Below are 18,831 nucleotides of genomic sequence, written 5' to 3' on the forward strand. Positions count from 1 at the left end.
GGGAGAAGTTTTACTGTGAGAGATATTTTTGTAAGAGAGAAGAAGCTTTACCGAAAGTGAGGAGCTTGAACGTAAGAGAAAGTAAGCTTTACCAGAGGAGTAGGAGGAGGAGGAAGATGGCGATGGTGATGATGTTTGGAGAGAGAGAGAGAGAGAGAGAGAGTTGGGTGGTTGGGAGGAGGAGAGGAGACAGAGCGAGAACGAGGGGGAGAGATTCAGTATAGGAGTATGTAAGGAACGGTGGTTCGCCGTGGATAGATGGGTCGTTACTGAGTAGGGAAAAAATGGCTGAAATGCTTTTGGCAAGGGAGAGAGAGAGAGAGAGAGAGAGAAAAAAAAAAGAATATCCACGTACTGAAAGGGTTTATAAAAATTACGTGTTGCATCATTAATATTACAAAAAATACATAGTTCTCACATAATTTTAATTTTTAGTAATTTTCTGTATTATTCTTTTACCATTATGTATTATTTTTTATTTTATTCCAATAATGTTTATTCTTATCTTTACTCATTTTTCTTTCACTTTATCTCATAATTGTACATATTTATTTCATATTTTTATTATCTTTATAAATCTCATAGTTTTATCTCTTTCGTATCATTTTCTATCACTTTATCTTCATTCTCATGGCCCCTATGCCATCTTTATTAATTTCTCATCTAAATCTTACCCTTTTGTTCATATATTTTTTCTTTAACATTTATTTCATACTTAGTGCCATCTGTATTATACAGTATATCTTCTTTAGCCTTATCTTTATTCGTGTCATTTCTCTGTCTCGCCCTTATTTGTGTCCTTGTACAGTCGATCAAAAAATTTCGGTACACACTTCGCCCGAAACAATCTGACACGAGACGAAGGCTATTGCAACACCCAAGATTTGTACCCCACCTCAATAATTTTCATCATTTTCTTTTTTTTTCTTTTTTTTTCTTTTTTTTTTTCAGGATGTCATATACAGGTTGGTCCGTGTCCAGCGCTCCTCTAGAAATTCATGAGGCAGTATCTTGTGTGTTGCTCAGTCGGCTGATGTGGGCGTGGATGTGGCACTGGGAGTAGGAGATGAATGAATGATGCAGGGTAGATACCGCTTGGGAGGAGAGGGGAGGAGAGAAGGACAGATACAAACAGAAACAGATGGAAAAGGAAGACAGGTGAAGTAGACGGTGTTCTGGTGCAGGCGTTAGTTTGTGAGAATTCATCCCACAAACTCATTGGCAGTCGGTGGAGCTCGAGCCCACCACTCAGAGCGTCCTCCAATTGATGTGCCAGTATTAAACCGACCGGGCCACAGTCACGTCCTTTTGAACGACTGTAATGTACCTGCCTCGTCCTCACCTGTGCACTAATAAGATGCCTTGCTTCGGGGACGACACTGGCAGCCTGCTAATTACCTACTTACATACACACACGCACACGATGATTCGCACCCACACGCGTACACATACGTACACAGATGCGTATACATTATGTACCCCATCGACACGGAACTCACACACACACACACACACACACACACACACACACACACACACACACACACACACACACACACACACACACACACACACACACACACACACACACACACACACACACAGGTGTAAGTGCAAGGAAGGCGAGTTTCAAAGAACGAAACAGCAAGGAGAGAGACTAAAATAGTGAAACGTGATAAAGAAGAAATACGTGAAACAGAAGACAGAAGAGCATAATAAACTGCAATTAGGAAAGTGAGATGCAGGGAAGAAAATAAGCGGAAAAATGAAGACTGAGAAAGGTGTAAATAAAAGGAATACGTGAAATAAGAGATGCATTGAAGGTGAGATGGAAGAAATTGATAGAATTTATAGAACATAAAATAACACTGATCTGAAATGAAGGAGGGGAAGCGTAATGGAAAGGAATTACATATGCATTAATTTAGTGTGTGTCTGTGTGTGAGAGAGAGAGGGGGGGGCGGGGGAAGGAGAGGAGACCTGGAAAGAGGAGGGATATAGACATAGCAAAGAAAATTGACAGAGACATGCATAGATAGATGAATAGATAGATAGATGGACAGATAGATAGATAAAATACAGATGCATGCAGTCAGAGAAAAAAGACAGATAAAAGCTAGGACAATATCACCAAAAAAAAAGGCGACAAAAAAAAAAGATGGAAAGAGAAAATAGCATTAATTAATTAGGATACGATGGGATGCACAGAAAAATGACCAGTTAAAGGAAATAATGCAGACAGGGGAATTAAAAATGAAGAGAGGCAATTAATGTGATGAAGCAGGTCAATGAGGGCAATTAACGCATAACGAGGGTCAATTAAGAAGAGAGCGAAAGGAAGAGAGGATAATTTATAAGGAAGACATAATGACCTGAGGGGACACTGGTAAAAGACAGCGTTTGAATCATCATTAGCTTCCCATTGACCAAGAATGACCTGGATTATGATCATTCTTATCATAATATTCTGATTTTTTATTCATTTTAATTTACTTACCGCTATTTGCTCCTCAGTTCAGTTAATTTGTATAATGTAGATGTGCAGTTCTCTTGGTCTTTTGTCATATCGCGTTTTAAAAGTTGAGGTCGTCTTTGGTACACATGCATAAGGTACATTATCATTATCATCATCATCATCATCATCATCACCATCATCATCATCATCACGCCAAGCACCACCACCACCGTCGCCACCGCCGCCATCGTCGTCATCCATCTGTCAATCAGTCATCATCATCATCATCATCATCATCATCAACCTTCTTTCAGACCGACAGAGTGAGGTATATAGCAGTTTATCTATTGCAGTTTATCTATTGACGTTTATCTATTGCCTTTTATCATTGCCAGTTTATCTATCTAACACTAAGAAACGCCAAACAATTCACAGTCAAACGTATTATTAACCCATATGTTACCACTATACTCTATTTACTCCAACTTTGCCCAACATTACCGTCCCTCCATCATGAAAGCTGACCTGTGACAAGAAATTACGAACAGAATATAGTGCTAATCACGAAGAAGTGCAACGAAGCGTGTACTGGACGGTGGGCAATTGTTGGGGGAGGGATGCCGCAAGGTGCCACGGGTTTCTTTTTTCTTTTTTTCTTTTTTTTTTCTTCTTCCTCACGGAGCAAGAGTGGGTGTTATGTTTTTAGCGGTGTGTGTGTGTGTGTGTGTGTGTGTGTGTGTGTGTGTGAGAGAGAGAGAGAGAGAGAGAGAGAATTTACTCAGTGTTAACCTACTTTAGCCAAACTTGGTGAAAGGGTGGAGAAACAGCCCATGTAGAATCCTGTTGTTTTAGAGAATATGTCAAAGGTCAGGATCACAGGTATAGGTCAAACGTTGATATATTAAAATCAACTTAAACAGTTCTTATCCATCTTCAACCACGCTTTGAGAAATGATCGAGGGTGAAATGAGATTGAAGTAATTCGGTTTAGAGAACAATCAGAGGTCAAGGTCGCACAGCAAGGTCAAATTTCGATCTGCGTGAGTGTTTCTTAACGATATAACTCAGACAGTTTTCATTCGATGTTAGCCAAACTTGGTGAAAAGAGCTGAGGGCCGGCCAAGGATTTTTTTTTTTTTTTTTTTTTTTTTAAGAACAGGTCAAAAATTAAGGTCAAATCAAACTTTTTTTTTTTTCTTGTTTTCACAGACGTACACCAAACTTTGAGGAAGGGTTAAAGGTGAGGGAATAACAAAGGGATTCCTCTTTTAATGCAGTCAGTCAGAGGTCAAGGTCACACGACAAGGGCAAGTTTGACCGTACGAGTGTTTGTTAACAAAATAAATCAAAAAGTTTTTATCCGAATTTATCCATAATTAACTTGACGAAGTGTTAAGGATCGGCGAAAGGATTAAACCTACTGTTCTCAAGAACAATAGATCAAAGATCGAAGTTGATTTATACCAAACTGTAGACAGAGTTAAGGGTCAGTAAAAAAAAAAAAAAAAATGAGGTTCAATTTTGAGAATAAATTAGTCTGGTCAAGGTCACAGAGCAGTGTGAGAATTCGACCCATGTGTCTGCAGACAAAATGAGTTTTTATATGACTGGATCAGACTTCATGGATGAGTTGAAGATCAGCCAACAGTGTGACTTATTGTTCTTGAGAGTGATAAGTCAAAAGTCAAAGTCCCACGGCAGGTTCAGTTTAAACAGTTTTTATCCGACGTAGACCAAACACTTCGGAAGGGTTCGAGTTAAAACGAGAAAAAGAAGTTCGATTTTGAGAACAGCCACTTAAGAAATTTTAGGTCATAAGGAAAGATCGGAGTTGGACAGTCAGCTCAGAGAGTTCTAATCTTATCTGAACCAGTGCTGGTGGAAGGGTTAAGGTAAGAGTGAAGTAACTTGATTTTGAGAGAAGGTCTGTCGAAGGTCAGGGTCAGAAGGCAACGTCAGATATTCGGTCCTTAAATCGGTTGATAAACGTGGGTGTTGCACGCTCTGGGTGCTTTTAACAGCATTTTTATTTTCTTTTAATCATCATTCTTCATGCTGATGGTTATATTTAGTTATTCCTTCATAATTCCATGTCCTTTGTAGAAGTTCCATTTTCCTCGGGCTTCTACGGACTCTAAAGGTGAATATAAGGAAGAGTAAAATTATGGTCTTCGAGAGAAGTGTAGTCAGTGAATGTACAGTGAGGCTGGATGAGGAAATGGAAAATGTGAGTGCGTTTAAGTACTTGGGTAGTGTGATGAGTAGGGATGGAAGCTTGGAGGGTGAAGTGCTTGAAAGGGTACAACAAGAAAGAAAAGTTTCTGGTTCCTTGAAAGCAGTGATAAGAAACCGGGAAGTGAGCATGGAAGTGAAAAAGTTACTACATGACAGTATTGTGATACCAACTCTAACGTACGGAAGTGAAGCTTGGACCTTGCTGGAGGGACAGAAGTCAAGAGTGAGAGCAGTGGAAATGAGTTATTTGAGAGGAGCCTGTGGAGTCACATGGAGAGACAGGCTGACAAATGAGGATGTGAAGGAGCGTTGTAGTGTGGATGTGGATGTGATAGGAAGCGTTATAACACGTTGAGGTGGTTTGCCCATGTGGAGAGGATGGAGAGTGAGAGACTGACGAGGAGAGTGTATGTGAGTGAGGTGGAGGGGGGAGAGGGAGGGGGAGACCAAGGATAAGATGGAGGGATGAAGTGGAGAAGTATATCAGAGAGAGGTGTGTGAGCTGGGAGCAGGGCAGTCAAATGGCGGAGGACAGGGCGACATGGAGGCGATTTGTTTGTGGCCACCTCTTACGGGATTAAGGCGTTTGACAATAGATGGGTAGATTCTACGCCATCCCGATTCTTCAAGGTGATATCGTGTATGGAAGTGTAATGTAGGCGCTAAATGCATTCACAACACCATGAATTTACAATTCATCGACAAATTGTTACGAATTAATCAGAACATGAATGAGAATTGTCATAATATGGACTGGTTTTTAAAATGTGTCCACTAGAAACCAGTCTAGTTAATTCGGTGATTATTCATATCTGCTAACATGAACGCAATGTTTTTGTTGTTCTTGTCGCTGTGTCTCCCACCTGTTGCTCTGTTGTTTTGAGTGTTATTGATCTGTTTCCTGGTTGATTTGCAGTTCATACGATTCCCACAAGCAAGAATTACTCGTGAATGCACTCAAAAACTTGTAAGTAGTAATGACTTAGTAGCTTAGCTATAGGAACGAACAATACCACACTCAGTAGTGGTTCTGGGAAAGGCTAGAAGATAACTCCCCAACGGTGGAGATTACATTTTAATTTCTACATCAGTTTGAACTGAGGTTGCTTTTCTACATGCCCATTCATTAATATCATCATGGTTTTGACTACGTATTTTTCGTTGGAACTTAGCGTTGAAATGGCATGTTTACTATTGTAAAAATGTATCATGTTTCAGTAATGCCACTTGAGTGTTGGTTGAGGGAGCTGAAACTCATAAAAGTAGCCTCTTTTTCACAAACTCAGTTTTATACTGGTCATACCTGTTCTTGAACACATTCCCCCCGGGGATTGTTGGCCACACACTACAGCAGACTATTCCATTTGTTAACCACTTAGGGTAAAGAAGTTATTCCTGTTCAAGGCCCTTTATTGTTCCTTCTTCCCTCCATAATTATGTTTAGTACCATAGTCATTTTTCTTCATTATGGTTTTTTTTGTGTGGTAATTTTGCTGCAAAGGCATATTACCCCTCAACTAAAATTATCAGAAAAATATTACCTTATCAAGACTATTTCTGAGGGCTCTGTCCTCCATTTTTAAGTTAGGTTATATTACTGGAGGGAAGTTTTACCGTAGAAGAGGCTTTTCAGTCTGTGACTCTAACTTTGTATTTTTGCTATTTGGTTGTGGACTGTCTTGTAGCTTCCAATGCTTATCAAGCTGCTGGTAGAGGCAGTTTCAACGAAATCAGTGACATGTCCTAAGGCACATATATATCCAATGTTCAGGTGCTTTTAGGGGCACCTAAAAAGCCTATGTAGGCATACTTCCTTGGTAATCCTTAACTAACCATCCTGTTAAGCAGGGGGCAGTGGTGGAAAGATAACTGATAAAAATAAGGTTTTCTCCAAAAATTGACCTGTTTGGTCACTTGATGCATTGAAAGCGTACTCAGGCAGGTTATTCCTCACATCAATAATACTGTGTACGAATGAATATTACTATAAATTTAATCGGGCTGTTTTCTTATGGCAAGTGTAAACTTGACTTCCTGACTTTGTGTCTCTGTGACTCAGACAAATTATTTTTTGCCCCTGCATCATGTTTACATGTTAGTATCTTAAGGTAAACATTTTGTCATGCCTCCTCTTACACGTCTGTATGCTAGTGTAGTAAAGTGTAGTTCTTTTCCTTTTTTCAGCATATGATATATTGTATGTTTTAGTCCACACATTATTTTCAAAACTCTCCATTGTACCGTACATATTCAATTTTTCCTAAAGGTGTGAACACCAAACCTGATTTGCATATTCCAACTGAAGTCCTTCAAGAGTTATAAGCAGTGTTTTAAGCATGCCTTTAGCCCATGCAGATCTTCAAAAGTTCTCAAAATTAACTCAGTAATCCTGTTTGCTTTGTTAATATTTTCAGCTGAGTGATCATCTTCTGAAGCAGTTGTTAAAGTGGCTATACAGCCACAGTTCAGGTGAAAAGTGTGCCTGTTTTTATTTCCAGATTTCTTCATCATTCCTGTTTTTAACGAAGAAGATTCAAAATGACATCACCACAACCTTTCATGCCAAGTAACTCAGCAGATGACCAGTTCGATTTTTTGTTTAAAATTGTGGTGATTGGTGACTGTGGCGTGGGCAAGACCTGTGTTGTTCAGAGGTTCAAATCAGGCATGTACATTGAGCGGCACGGCAACACGATTGGGGTTGATTTCTCCATGAAGACTCTCAATGTCGACGGAAAAAAAGTGAAGGTATTTCGTAAAATTCCAGCATGCTTTAGCCACAAACAGATCCCAGAATGCAAAGTATTGATTTGCAGTTTCATGTTTGAGCTCACTATTTCTGGGTGATGTTCTTTTGTTTATTCTCATTTCTGCCAGATGACTTTATTCAGTTTGGTGAAGGCGTCTCTTGTTGAAAAGGTTAATGAAGGCTATATCTAACCTCTTTGGCTTGAAAAATATGTCCTAAACTGAATATCATCTGGAGATGGCAAGAATGAAATGAAAAACACATCACTGTGTTCATACCGTAGTGTTAATGATTGGCCATTTTTAACATCGTGTTCAGCAAGACACCTGGCCTGTCCCATTTTGACAGTTGCCATAAGTATAAAGACATCATTACTAGGCTACATTATTAGTGTGAATAATAATACAGTACAGTAATTGTTTTTGCAACTCCTAATTGTGAAAAAAAAAAGAAATCTGGGTAAAATATGGATGATGTCACATACCACGAGGTAGGGAAGCTGGCCAAGATTTGTCTCACTGTCTTGGCTATCCAGTACTCTAATTATGTAATTATCATCATTGATTTGTTTGTGTGTGTTTCAAATTAGTTTTTTACATTGTAAATTGAGTAATTATGGACTTCAGTTTGGCTGGGTTTGAACTTGAGGAAGGTTAGGTAAAATGACATAGAAGTAGCCTTAGCTGGCCTTGTGATGTATTCCCAGTGAAGCATTTATAACCATCTAGGTATGCAATTTATTGTTATACATTTTAGTTTTCAGGAAGACTTGATAGCATACCAACTTATGTCTGTATTAAGCCGTGCTTACTGAGCAACTTATGTCAAAGTTGTATTCTTTAAAACTACCAGCATTTATAATCACCATATATCTCTGTTGCTGAGATACAGTACTTCGCCCATTACAGAATGGATCATGGATCAGTACACAGTAGTTTCCATTTTAAGTACAGTAAGTCCTTGCTATTTTGCCACATTACTGATTGTTTGGAAAAGGTCATGATAAATTGAAAGATATCATGAATTTATGTCTACAAGATTGTACCTGCTTTAGACAGATTTGAGGATAATGAATGTGTGGCGCATTCCATTGGTAATGCTGTTGATTTTTTCCCCCATTATAATTTTCTCTTATCTTTCTTTCTTTACCAGATCTCACCCCATCTCTGGGTGGGAAAAACAGATTGAGATAATGATGATGATTATAAAAAAAAAAAAAAAAAAAAAAAAAAAAATGCTCTTACAGCTGCAGATTTGGGACACTGCAGGGCAGGAGCGTTTCAGGACGATTACACAGAGCTACTACCGCTCAGCCAACGGGGTTATTATTGGTGAGCATAATGGGATTTATCTGTACAGTCCTTCATTACTGGCTGGTTATCTTTGTGTAAATCCCCTAAGTCCATTTTTTTTTTTTTTTTTATTGCTATCTGATTTATTTACCTTGGGATTGACTTTTCAAACTGGAGGGGTTTGAAACAGCTCTCAGTAAAACCCTTTTGCTGGAAGAAGTCTTTCCAAAGTTGAATAAAATTACTGGGTAGCATCAGGGATAAAATTATGATACACATCATTGGATTGAAAGATTTACTGGTATTTCGTTGTTAAATAATACTGTATGATAAAACCTGTTGCCTGCAAAGAGTGGACAGTGTTTTGAAAAAATATGGGGATAGTATTTGTGGGTAGCATAAGTGGTGACAGCCATCATCCACTCACAGTGTAGTGCTGCTTACTTCTTCCTTCACCTTTATTGTTCTTTTTTCTGTGTCTGCCCACCTCTCTTGCTATTTCTCCCCTTTTTCCTGTTACTTTTCATTACTCTTCTTTCTTTTTCAGGTGGCTTTACATTGACTGACAAACCTAATAGTTTCCTGTAAGTCAGGAAACTATTTACAGTACTGGGTGGTAATTGTATAACCAACCCTTACGTGTTCCATACACATCAGCAAGGTTGGTGGAGGGTTAGTTCCCCTCCCTGTAAAAATAACTTACTCAGAGACAGCCACCTCTTGTGGGATTATGGCATCTGGCTATAGATAGGTACCGTAGGTAGATAGACAGATAGCTGGGAGTTCAGCCCAGTAAAAAAAAAAAAAAAATATTAGCAATCTATCTGTATCAAGACACAATGATCCTTTAAAGGGTGGCCGTTTGTCTTTGAGTTAAATGTTTTATGGGGAGACGCACTAACCCTTCGCCAACCCACTTGTTGACACATAGAGAACATGAATAGGTTGGTTATATGGTTACCACCCCGCACTGTAAATGGTTTCTTGGCTTACTGAAAACCAATAGGCTTGTCACTCAATATAAAGCCACCTGAAAAGGAAGGAAGAGTTATAAAAAGTGACAGGAATGGTGAGAGAAATAGGAAAAGAAGAGGCCAGATGCAGAAAAAGAATGATACAGGTGAAGGAAGAAATAGGCAGCACATCAGGTGAGTGGATGATGGTTGCCATCCCCTCCCCCCCAAAAAAAAAATACTGTGCTTGAAAATATGTTCCAGAATCACATTAATGTTTAATATCACCACAGTAGTACATTCTAGATTTTTTCAAGTTCATCAGTCAGTAATTCCCAGTATAATACAGTACAGTAAACTCTCAGTTATATCCGTCATCACAGTATCTTGCCCAACGCAATATCCAGCGCAGCTATCTTGGCTCTATTAAAGCAACATTCGACAATTTTAATGCAACATCCGGCACTGAAATGGGACTTAACTGGCTGTCCAATGCAATATCCAGCGTTGAGGGGTCTTGACTGGGTCGTAAGTGGTAGTCAACCCATGCCAGGAGAATTCCCAAAACTCGGGGGGCCAATGAAAATGCTCGCTACACATCAGCCAATCAGAATCTGTTGTGGGCATGGCTTATCTTGCATGCCAAGGATACCTCTGTACTCTTATTCTTGCCTGTGGATGTCGTAGAGTCAAGACTTGCCTGTGTGCTCCCGTTCTTCTGACCATGCGATCACCAAACCCAGGTCTATCTATCTATCTATCTATTGCTAGACGCCTCAATCCTGTTTGGGGTGGCCACAAACAAATCGCCTCCAAGTCGCCCTGTCCCCCGCCATTTCACTGCCCTGCTCCCAACTCACACCCCCCTCTCTCATATACCTCTCCACCCCATCCCTCCATCTCATCCTCGGGCTCGCCCTCCCTCTTCCCCCCTCCACCTCACTCACATACACTCTCTTCGTCAGTCTTTCACCCTCCATCCTCTCCACATGGCCAAACCACCTCAGTGTGTTCCTCATAACGCTTCCTATCACATCCACATCCACACCACAACGCTCCTTTATATCTTCATTTGTCAGCCTGTCTCTCCACGTGACTCCACAGGCTCCTCTTAAATAACTCATTTCCACTGCTCTCACTCTTGACTTGTGTCCTTCCAACAATGTCCAAGCTTCACTTCCGTACGTTAGAGTTGGTATTACAATACTGCCATGTAGTAACTTTTTCACTTCCATGCTCACTTCCCTGTTTCTTATCACTGCTTTCAAAGAACCGGCAACCTTTCTTCCCTGCTGTACCCTTTCAAGCACTTCACCCTCCAAACCTCCATCCTTACTCATCACACTACCCAAGTACTTAAACGTACTCACATTTTCCAATTCCTCACCATCCAACCTCGCTGTACATTCACTAACTTCACCTCTCTCAAAGACCATCACTTTACTCTTCCCTACATTCACCTTTAGATTCCGTTTCTTACACACTCTCCCAAACTCATCCACGAAGCCTTGCAGCTCCCCTTCGTCTTCACTCAACAACACAGTATCATCTGCAAACAACAGTACAGGGAGTTTCCAAACACTATCCTCTCTCACCAGGGCCACTCCAACATCCACTACCCTACCTTGTACCACTTTTATTACCCCATCCATGTACAGATTGAACAACCATGGAGACATGACACATCCCTGTTTCAAACCAACTTTCAAAGAGAAAAATTCACTTAGTTCACCATCCACACGCACTGCAGCTTTCGCACCATCGTACATACTCTTCACAGCATTCAACAACTTCCCATCTACTCCATATATTCTTAACACTTTCCACAATCCTTGTCTATCCACCCTGTCATATGCTTTCTCCAAATCCATAAAAGCTGCATACAACTTCTTTCCCTTCTCTAGAAACTTTTCCACTAAAGATCTAAGAATGAATATCTGATCTACACAACCTCTTCCCTTCCTAAAGCCTCCCTGTTCTTCTCCAACTAATTTCTCTGTTCTTTCTCTAACTCTGTCTATAAGTATCCTACCATACACTTTTCCTATTATACTAAGAAGACAAATGCCCCTATGATTACCACACACTTCTTTTTCCCCTTTTCCTTTGTACAAGGGAATAATTATACCTGACTTCCAATCCTCCGGGACTCTACCTTCCTCCCAGGCCAATCTGCACATCTTCCACATCCATTCTACTACTATCTCTCCCCCATGCTTCAGCATTTCACCACACACTCCATCAATTCCTGGGGCTTTCCCCAATTTAACTTTCTTCATTGCTTCCACAACTTCTATCCTACTGATTTCTTCCTGTCTTCTCACCTCCCTCCTTCTCCCAGCCATTCCCCAGCCACTTATACTCGCATTACTTCCATCCTCTACGTTCAACAATTCCTTAAAATGTTCTCTCCATCTGTTCACTTTTTCTCCCTTCTCCACTAGTAATCTACCATTTTTATCTTTCACTCCCCTGCTAACTTCACTTCCACCCTGTCTTACTCTTTTCACTTCTCTCCAGAACATTTTCTTACAGTCCCTCCACTTTACACTCAAATTCCTTCCAAAGTCCTCATCCACTCTCTTCTTACTCTCTCTTACTAATCTTTTCACCTCTCTCTTTCTTTCCACATATAACTCTCTCTTCCGCCTCTCAACTTCTTCCACGCCCCTATTTCTCATCCATTCATTGTGCTTTGACTAATTCTGTGGCGTACTGTGTTGAAGCTACTGTATCGTATTGTGTTGCAAAGCTAATGGCTTGTCAGTGCTCATGTCTTAGTGCTCTGTTGTGATTGTTAAACTATCCCTGTGCTGTATTGTGTACTGTAGTGTACTGTTATGAGTGTGAACTCCCCAGTGCTGTTTCTCCCCATTGATGCCAACACTTGGTGAGTACATACAGAAGTACACTATGTACAGTACTGTATTACTGTACTGTATCATTACTGTATTGTTTTTATATGCTTAGTTTTCATCTTTACTCATGGTAAAGTTTTTAAGATAGAGAGTTGAGATGGATAGAATCATAATATCCGGCTCAAAGCCGAATGTTGTGCCGGATATGCAATATCTGGCATTTCACTTTAACCGGCGTAGGGCTTGGTTGAATTAGAGTTTACTTTATATCGCTAGGAAACGTAACATTGCTAATGCTGATGTTAGGTCTGAAGTTCGTGTTGTAAGCTAGCTACCACTAGAGCATTAACTATGTTGATTCAGTCACTGTTCTTCACATTTTTGCAAATACAGTATTCCTATTTTTTCTCAGTAAACAATTGTTTTGTTTGAGTTCATTATTATTATTATTATTATTATTATTATTACCGGTATTATTATTTTATTATTATTATTTTTTTTTTGCCCTTTCAGTTTTCAAAGAATGGTAGAGAAATGTGTGGACCTTTGAGAATGGAAATTAATAAATCTGCATAAAATATATACTGCACAGTGTACAGATTTTGTTCTACGTGAGAGTTGTCTTTTGAAATTCTGTTTGTACATATAAAGTTGATTTCCCTTCTTCTTTAGATACAAAATGAATTGTATGGAAATATTTGTGATACATTAAAACACATTAACTTTATCAGACTGTCATATTGTATGTTCCTTTCCCTTCCGCAGTTTATGACATTACCAAGAGATCCTCATTTTTGAATGTTCAGCGATGGATGGATGAAGTACGCAGGTACACTCATCCTCAAGTGGCCATTATTCTCATTGGTATGTAAATTTAGGTTAAATTTCTCTCACATCAAAATTTGAATTTAATAAGAGTCAGATTTCATGACAGTTTTTTAGTTCAAGTTCAGGATTTTGTTCATTTGGACAGTCTTGTAAGTTAGCATAGCATTCATGCAGAGACCATACAGGTATTATATTTTACTAACTGCTACATGCTTGACTCAGACAGCTGTGGAATATTGGGAATTTCATTATGGTAGATTATTAATGTTTCATTCAAATAAATATTTGTAGATTGTAGCATAACTGTGTAGGAGTATGTGCTTATATTTACCTGAATGAAATCATTGTCATTAGCCAGAAAGAAATTTAAAGGATATACCCATACTGAATGGGTTAACAAGACTGCTTGTAACTTGTGCATCCCTGCGATGTACTGTACATTATTACCAAAGGTGGATAAAGTCATATGGTGTTGGGGGGGGACGAATGAGAAAAGTAATAAAGGTTTGGCTGTTACTTCATTTCAACAGTCATTGTACAGCAGATCCTCATTTTACAATGAATTGGCATATGGTGAATTGCTTGTATGATGACCAAAAAGTTAGGACACCCCACCTCCCACCCCACCCAACCTGCTTACACGATCATGATGATCCAGTACGAAGCCTCACTTGTCTGTGTATGGGTGCCGACACGGAAGCTTACAGTTATTTGATTGTTCGAAAATGGCCATGGAACTCAGCCACTGTCGGGTGTGGTAGTGTCAGAGATGGAACAGTAGTGCAGTGTTAGAGTTATGCAGTAAGTGAAGTGAAATAAAAATCAGTTTATGCAAGTTGGAAACATTTTTTTTTTTTTTTTTTTTTTTTTCCCAGTAAGCAACAAGTGACATGCTTTGAAATGAAATAATTACAAGTTCAAGTGAGTTGGAAACCTTATGTTTTTAGACCATTAGGTGGGTGATCCATGGCCAAAATGTATCCCCATTGAATCCATGTTACAGTTGACGATGTCCAATAAATTGATATGTGATGACTTTTATCAAACACATCCTCATCGTAGAATGAGGGCATGCTGTTTATAGTTCAAGGATTAAAGTGCTGAACCATTTCCTGCCTACTTTGTCTGTGTCCAGGCAACAAGTGTGACATGGAGACCCTGCGAGAGGTTGAATTTGATGAAGCCGAGGCGCTGTGTGAGGTTGTGCCCGAGATTATGACCGTTATGGAAGTCTCAGCCAAAGACAACACTAATGTGGACGATACATTCTTTCACCTGGCAACAGAGCTCAAGGTTTTATTTGTGTTTCTTAGTTTTCCTTGTAGAGTGCTTTGTTATTTAATAACTGACACTTTGTTTACCTCATGTTTGTAGCAGTTGTTGTTGTTGTTACTCATTCTTGATCTGTCAGACCAAGCAGACCTGTCAGCAGCAGGTATGCCATTGTGTCTGATTCAGTTCAGTTTGTTATTTCTTGAGATGACTACTTATAATGCTTTGTGATTTTTATTAGTACTTTATTATAAATCTTACTGTGCAGTGAATGGCAGTTTTGCAGATGAAATTTTAAACCACCATAATTCAACTTTTATGTATCACTTTTATTGCTGTGGGCATATAGTACTTAGGAATTTTAGTTTGGCTAATGCCGGTCACTCAATTCACTTGATAGAGATCCTTAGCTGCTAAGGGGTTAATGTAGCATGGATAGAAGAGGTTATTTGGTGGTCAGTTCTTTTAATACAGTGTTGGCTTATTTTTTCTACCTCCAGTATTTTTTTTTTTTTTTTTTTTTTTTTTTTTAACTAGCTGCTGCTGGTACAGTACTTTAAATTTAAGGGAATAACATTGGGTAGCAAGATTGATAAATTGAAATTAAGAGGTGTGACCCTTATATTTTTGGGGTACAAACCAAATAGTTTCCTGTACACCAGGAAACCATTTACAGTACTCTGCTGGGTGGTAACCATACAACCAAATTTTGGCACCTGGTGGTTTAGTGGGTAATTATTGCTCTCATGATGGATTGAGCTGGTGAAGGTCTATATCCAAGGGGTGGTTGGGGTTGATTGCCCATGTAATGCCACTCAGGGATGAGTGAGGTTGGTCACTCTCATCTTAAATGTTGGGACCAACTGCCTAGCTCCAGGCTCCTAAGCTCCTCATGGGGCAATGTAGGGTTGGATGATGGATGGATGGATGGATAAATCGTAGTATGCAAGAAACTGTTGGGTGTGAATAGAAGGAACTTGAGCCTTATTATGTACGGGATTATGATTGTACTTTATTACTTTTGCTTATAAATGCGTTGATTAGAAAATGATTTTTAATGTAAGAAATATTGTGTGATAGTAGCCTGAATAGTTTAAATACTTTATGCCATTGCAGTGAAGTAATTCAGCTGAAGCCTTTGTCTGAATACTGTACTTATTACAGTACCTAGAAATGTCTGTCTTAGTAGAATCAGCATGATTCCAGTTACCTAGATTTTTTTTCTTTTTTCATTTTACAGAATCGTCATGATTCACTGCGGGACCTCATTCATCCTGATTTAGTGAGGCTGGGAAACACAGAATCACTAAAACGGTGGCCGCGGTGCTCACTGCCATGTGTTCAGTGATAATGTCTGCTCATGTCACAGCACTGGGTCTTTGACAGTAGACAGGAGAGGAATGATTATTGTCTGTGACCCTGCCAGCTTTCAGCAGAGTTGTCCGTAAGTGGATGATTCCCTTTAATGGTTCATTATTAACCTTTTGAATCATCATCATCATCATCATCATCATCTAATGATTAACCCTTTGAATAAAGATGATTTATTTTGATGTTGATTCTTCTATCTATCTATCTATAGCCCGACGCCCTAATCCCGCAAAGGGTGGCCGCAGACAAAACGCCTCCAAGTCGCTCTGTCACCCACCATTTGACTACCCTCCCCCCAACTCACCCCCCCCTCCCTCATATACCTCTCAACTCCATCCCTCCACCTCATCCTCAGTCTACCTCTCCCTCTCCCTCCCTCCACCTCACCTACATACACCCTCTTAGTCAGTCTTTCATTCTCCATTATCTTCACATGTCCAGACCACCTCAGTGTATTTCTCCTAATCTTCTCTTGATTCTTGCAGTTACCAAATAGATTTTATTCAGCTTAAGAAAGACCTTTTGTTTAGGAGTTTATTGGTGCCATATTGGGTATCTAATCCCACCAGTTTAAAAAGTTGGTCATAAACTGAATAAAATCATTGGGATTGACAAGAATAATAGGAAAAACACATTCCTAATCAGTGGGTTAAGGAATAATGTTTTTAACAGACGGTCTTCAAACTATATACTTTGATATCTTTATTATTTGTTAATTGAGTGCGAGGTGGGGGCACTCACCATCCACTCACTAGATGTAGTGCTACCATCAAGTGGTTGCCCTTTCCTCTCTTCCTCCTTTCCTTCCTTCCACTTCTTTCTTTCCTTCATTCTTTCCTCCTCCTTCTGTCTATGGGTGACTCTACATGGATTGACAAGCCAAATGGTTTCCTGTACACCAGGAAACCATGTACTGCACTGTGTGGTAACCATATAACCAAATTATGGCACCTGGTGATTTAGTGGGTAATTAAGGCACTTCAATCGGATTGAGCCTGTGCAGGTTTATATCCAAGGGGTGGTTGGGGTTTATTACTCATATTATGCCATTAAGGGATGAGTGAGGCAAGTCACTCACATCTTAAATGTCAGGACCAACTTGCCTAGCCCTGGGCTCTTATGCTTCTCATGGGGAAACAGAATTAAATGATGATGATGATAATTGAGTGCATAACTGTATTTCACTGAAAATTCAAATGTGGAAGGATTTTAATCATTGATCCCTCCTTACTTTCATTGTATGTCTGGTTGTGGAGCTGAAGTGAAATATCTTGCATCGGGGATTTTTTTAGGATAACGGGAAACGAAATTGCAATAGAAAGTTTTATTCTTTCCAAAGTATCGTTGTTTACAGGAGCAAATTTGGTAAAGAAATAGCTTCTTCGTTTTTTATAACTTAATGTATTTTGATCAAACTACTTAATATATTTACTGTACAGATAGCGTAGTTGGACTTTCAGCATGTAAAATATCATGGCAGCTTTGATATATTGGTGCTTAGGATGAAATGAAACACATATCCATCTGCACAGGCCACAATTTTTCTTGCTAACAGAAACACAGATATTTTTTCCCCTATAGTTAGATGTACAGTATTTTGAAAGGTAGTTGTAACTGTTGAAAGAAATTAATAAAGAATTATCACTTACTGTATATGATGAAGTATAAGGTAATAGGACATAATGGATAACCTCCAATTTTCCTAATAAAAATGAAGTTTTATGATTTTATTTGCCATATAAAATGTTGTACATTGCAGATTTTAACATGAGTCAGTTGAAAAAGTTTGTGAAAAGTATTAGGTGATACTATGGTACTGCTGCATGTAAACAGTGATCTCTACTTTGTCATCATCCGTGGTGGCATCACGTCACAAGTATTTAAGGTATACATTTTGTATCTGGAGTACAAGATGACCCCCAAGCTTTGAGGGTGGAAAGTTAAGCCTCAGAGATTGCCGTGTACTTCATTATATACCGTATACAGTCACTACTCGTTTTATGATGGGGGTTACGTCAGGTCATACCTTATCATATACCGATTTTATCGTAAATCAGGAGATTGAAACATATTGTAGAAGGGGGGTTACGTCAACTCAGCTTCCCAAAGTCACCTACCCAAGACTGAAATGAAAATGACAGCCCACCTTAATCACTTCCTGTGTCAGTCCAAGTCGTCTCCAAGACCAAAACAAACACTATCACACCAGTACAGGCGGCGTTACTCATGTACAGTAAATCGTTGCAACACCACAACAGTCACACTTGCGTAACATTGGCCTGATGCTGCTCAATTTATAGGCCTACTGTAGCACAATTTTTGGCTGAGAGGTGATGATAGCAGGGGGGGGGGGGGCACACGTGAACGAGTGGAAAAGACAGGGCTTTGAAGGGATGGCGGGACCACAGCTGAACCAAAACAATGCTTTGCACGCTGGGGCCGCCATCTTGCCTGAGACAAGCGACTGTCGCCTTGCGTGTGCCTGGCGCTTCGTACAAAATTTTCCAAGGGCAATATCGTTATAGCGGGAAATTCATCGGAAATCGGATTTGGGGGTGGATCTTTTCTATTATCATTGTAGCGAATTATCGTAAACCGAATCAACGTAAAACGAGTAGTGACTGTATACTGTAGTAATATGTATGGCACTGTGATAAAGGGATCTGAATGTTTCTTAACTTAGAATCTCTAGACACATAGATGAAATGGTGATTGAAATTCATTAGAAAGTTTATTTGTATGCATTGTATTTTTCCTAGTGTATATTTGGTTGTATCAGTGCATGGTGGATGTGGCCACTCCAGGTGTGGTTCTCTGT

The 18,831-nt window shown here is 39.5% G+C and overlaps 1 protein-coding gene across 1 annotated transcript; it reads left to right on the forward strand.

Annotated features, from left to right (window-relative positions):
• The first annotated feature begins 7,228 nt into the window (after positions 1-7,228).
• Positions 7,229-15,990, forward strand: Rab19 (RAS oncogene family member Rab19). The gene is made up of 5 exons (XM_080284094.1): positions 7,229-7,438; positions 8,686-8,770; positions 13,308-13,406; positions 14,506-14,663; positions 15,883-15,990. Exons 1-5 carry the CDS (start codon positions 7,229-7,231, stop codon positions 15,988-15,990), a joined length of 660 nt encoding a protein of 219 aa, XP_080140220.1.
• The last annotated feature ends 2,841 nt before the right edge of the window (positions 15,991-18,831 follow it).

The sequence above is a fragment of the Coenobita brevimanus genome, chromosome 100 (genome assembly GCF_032717465.1).
Source record: "Coenobita brevimanus isolate Jiangsu-jjx chromosome 100, ASM3271746v2, whole genome shotgun sequence".
NCBI classification, from domain to species: domain Eukaryota; kingdom Metazoa; phylum Arthropoda; class Malacostraca; order Decapoda; family Coenobitidae; genus Coenobita; species Coenobita brevimanus.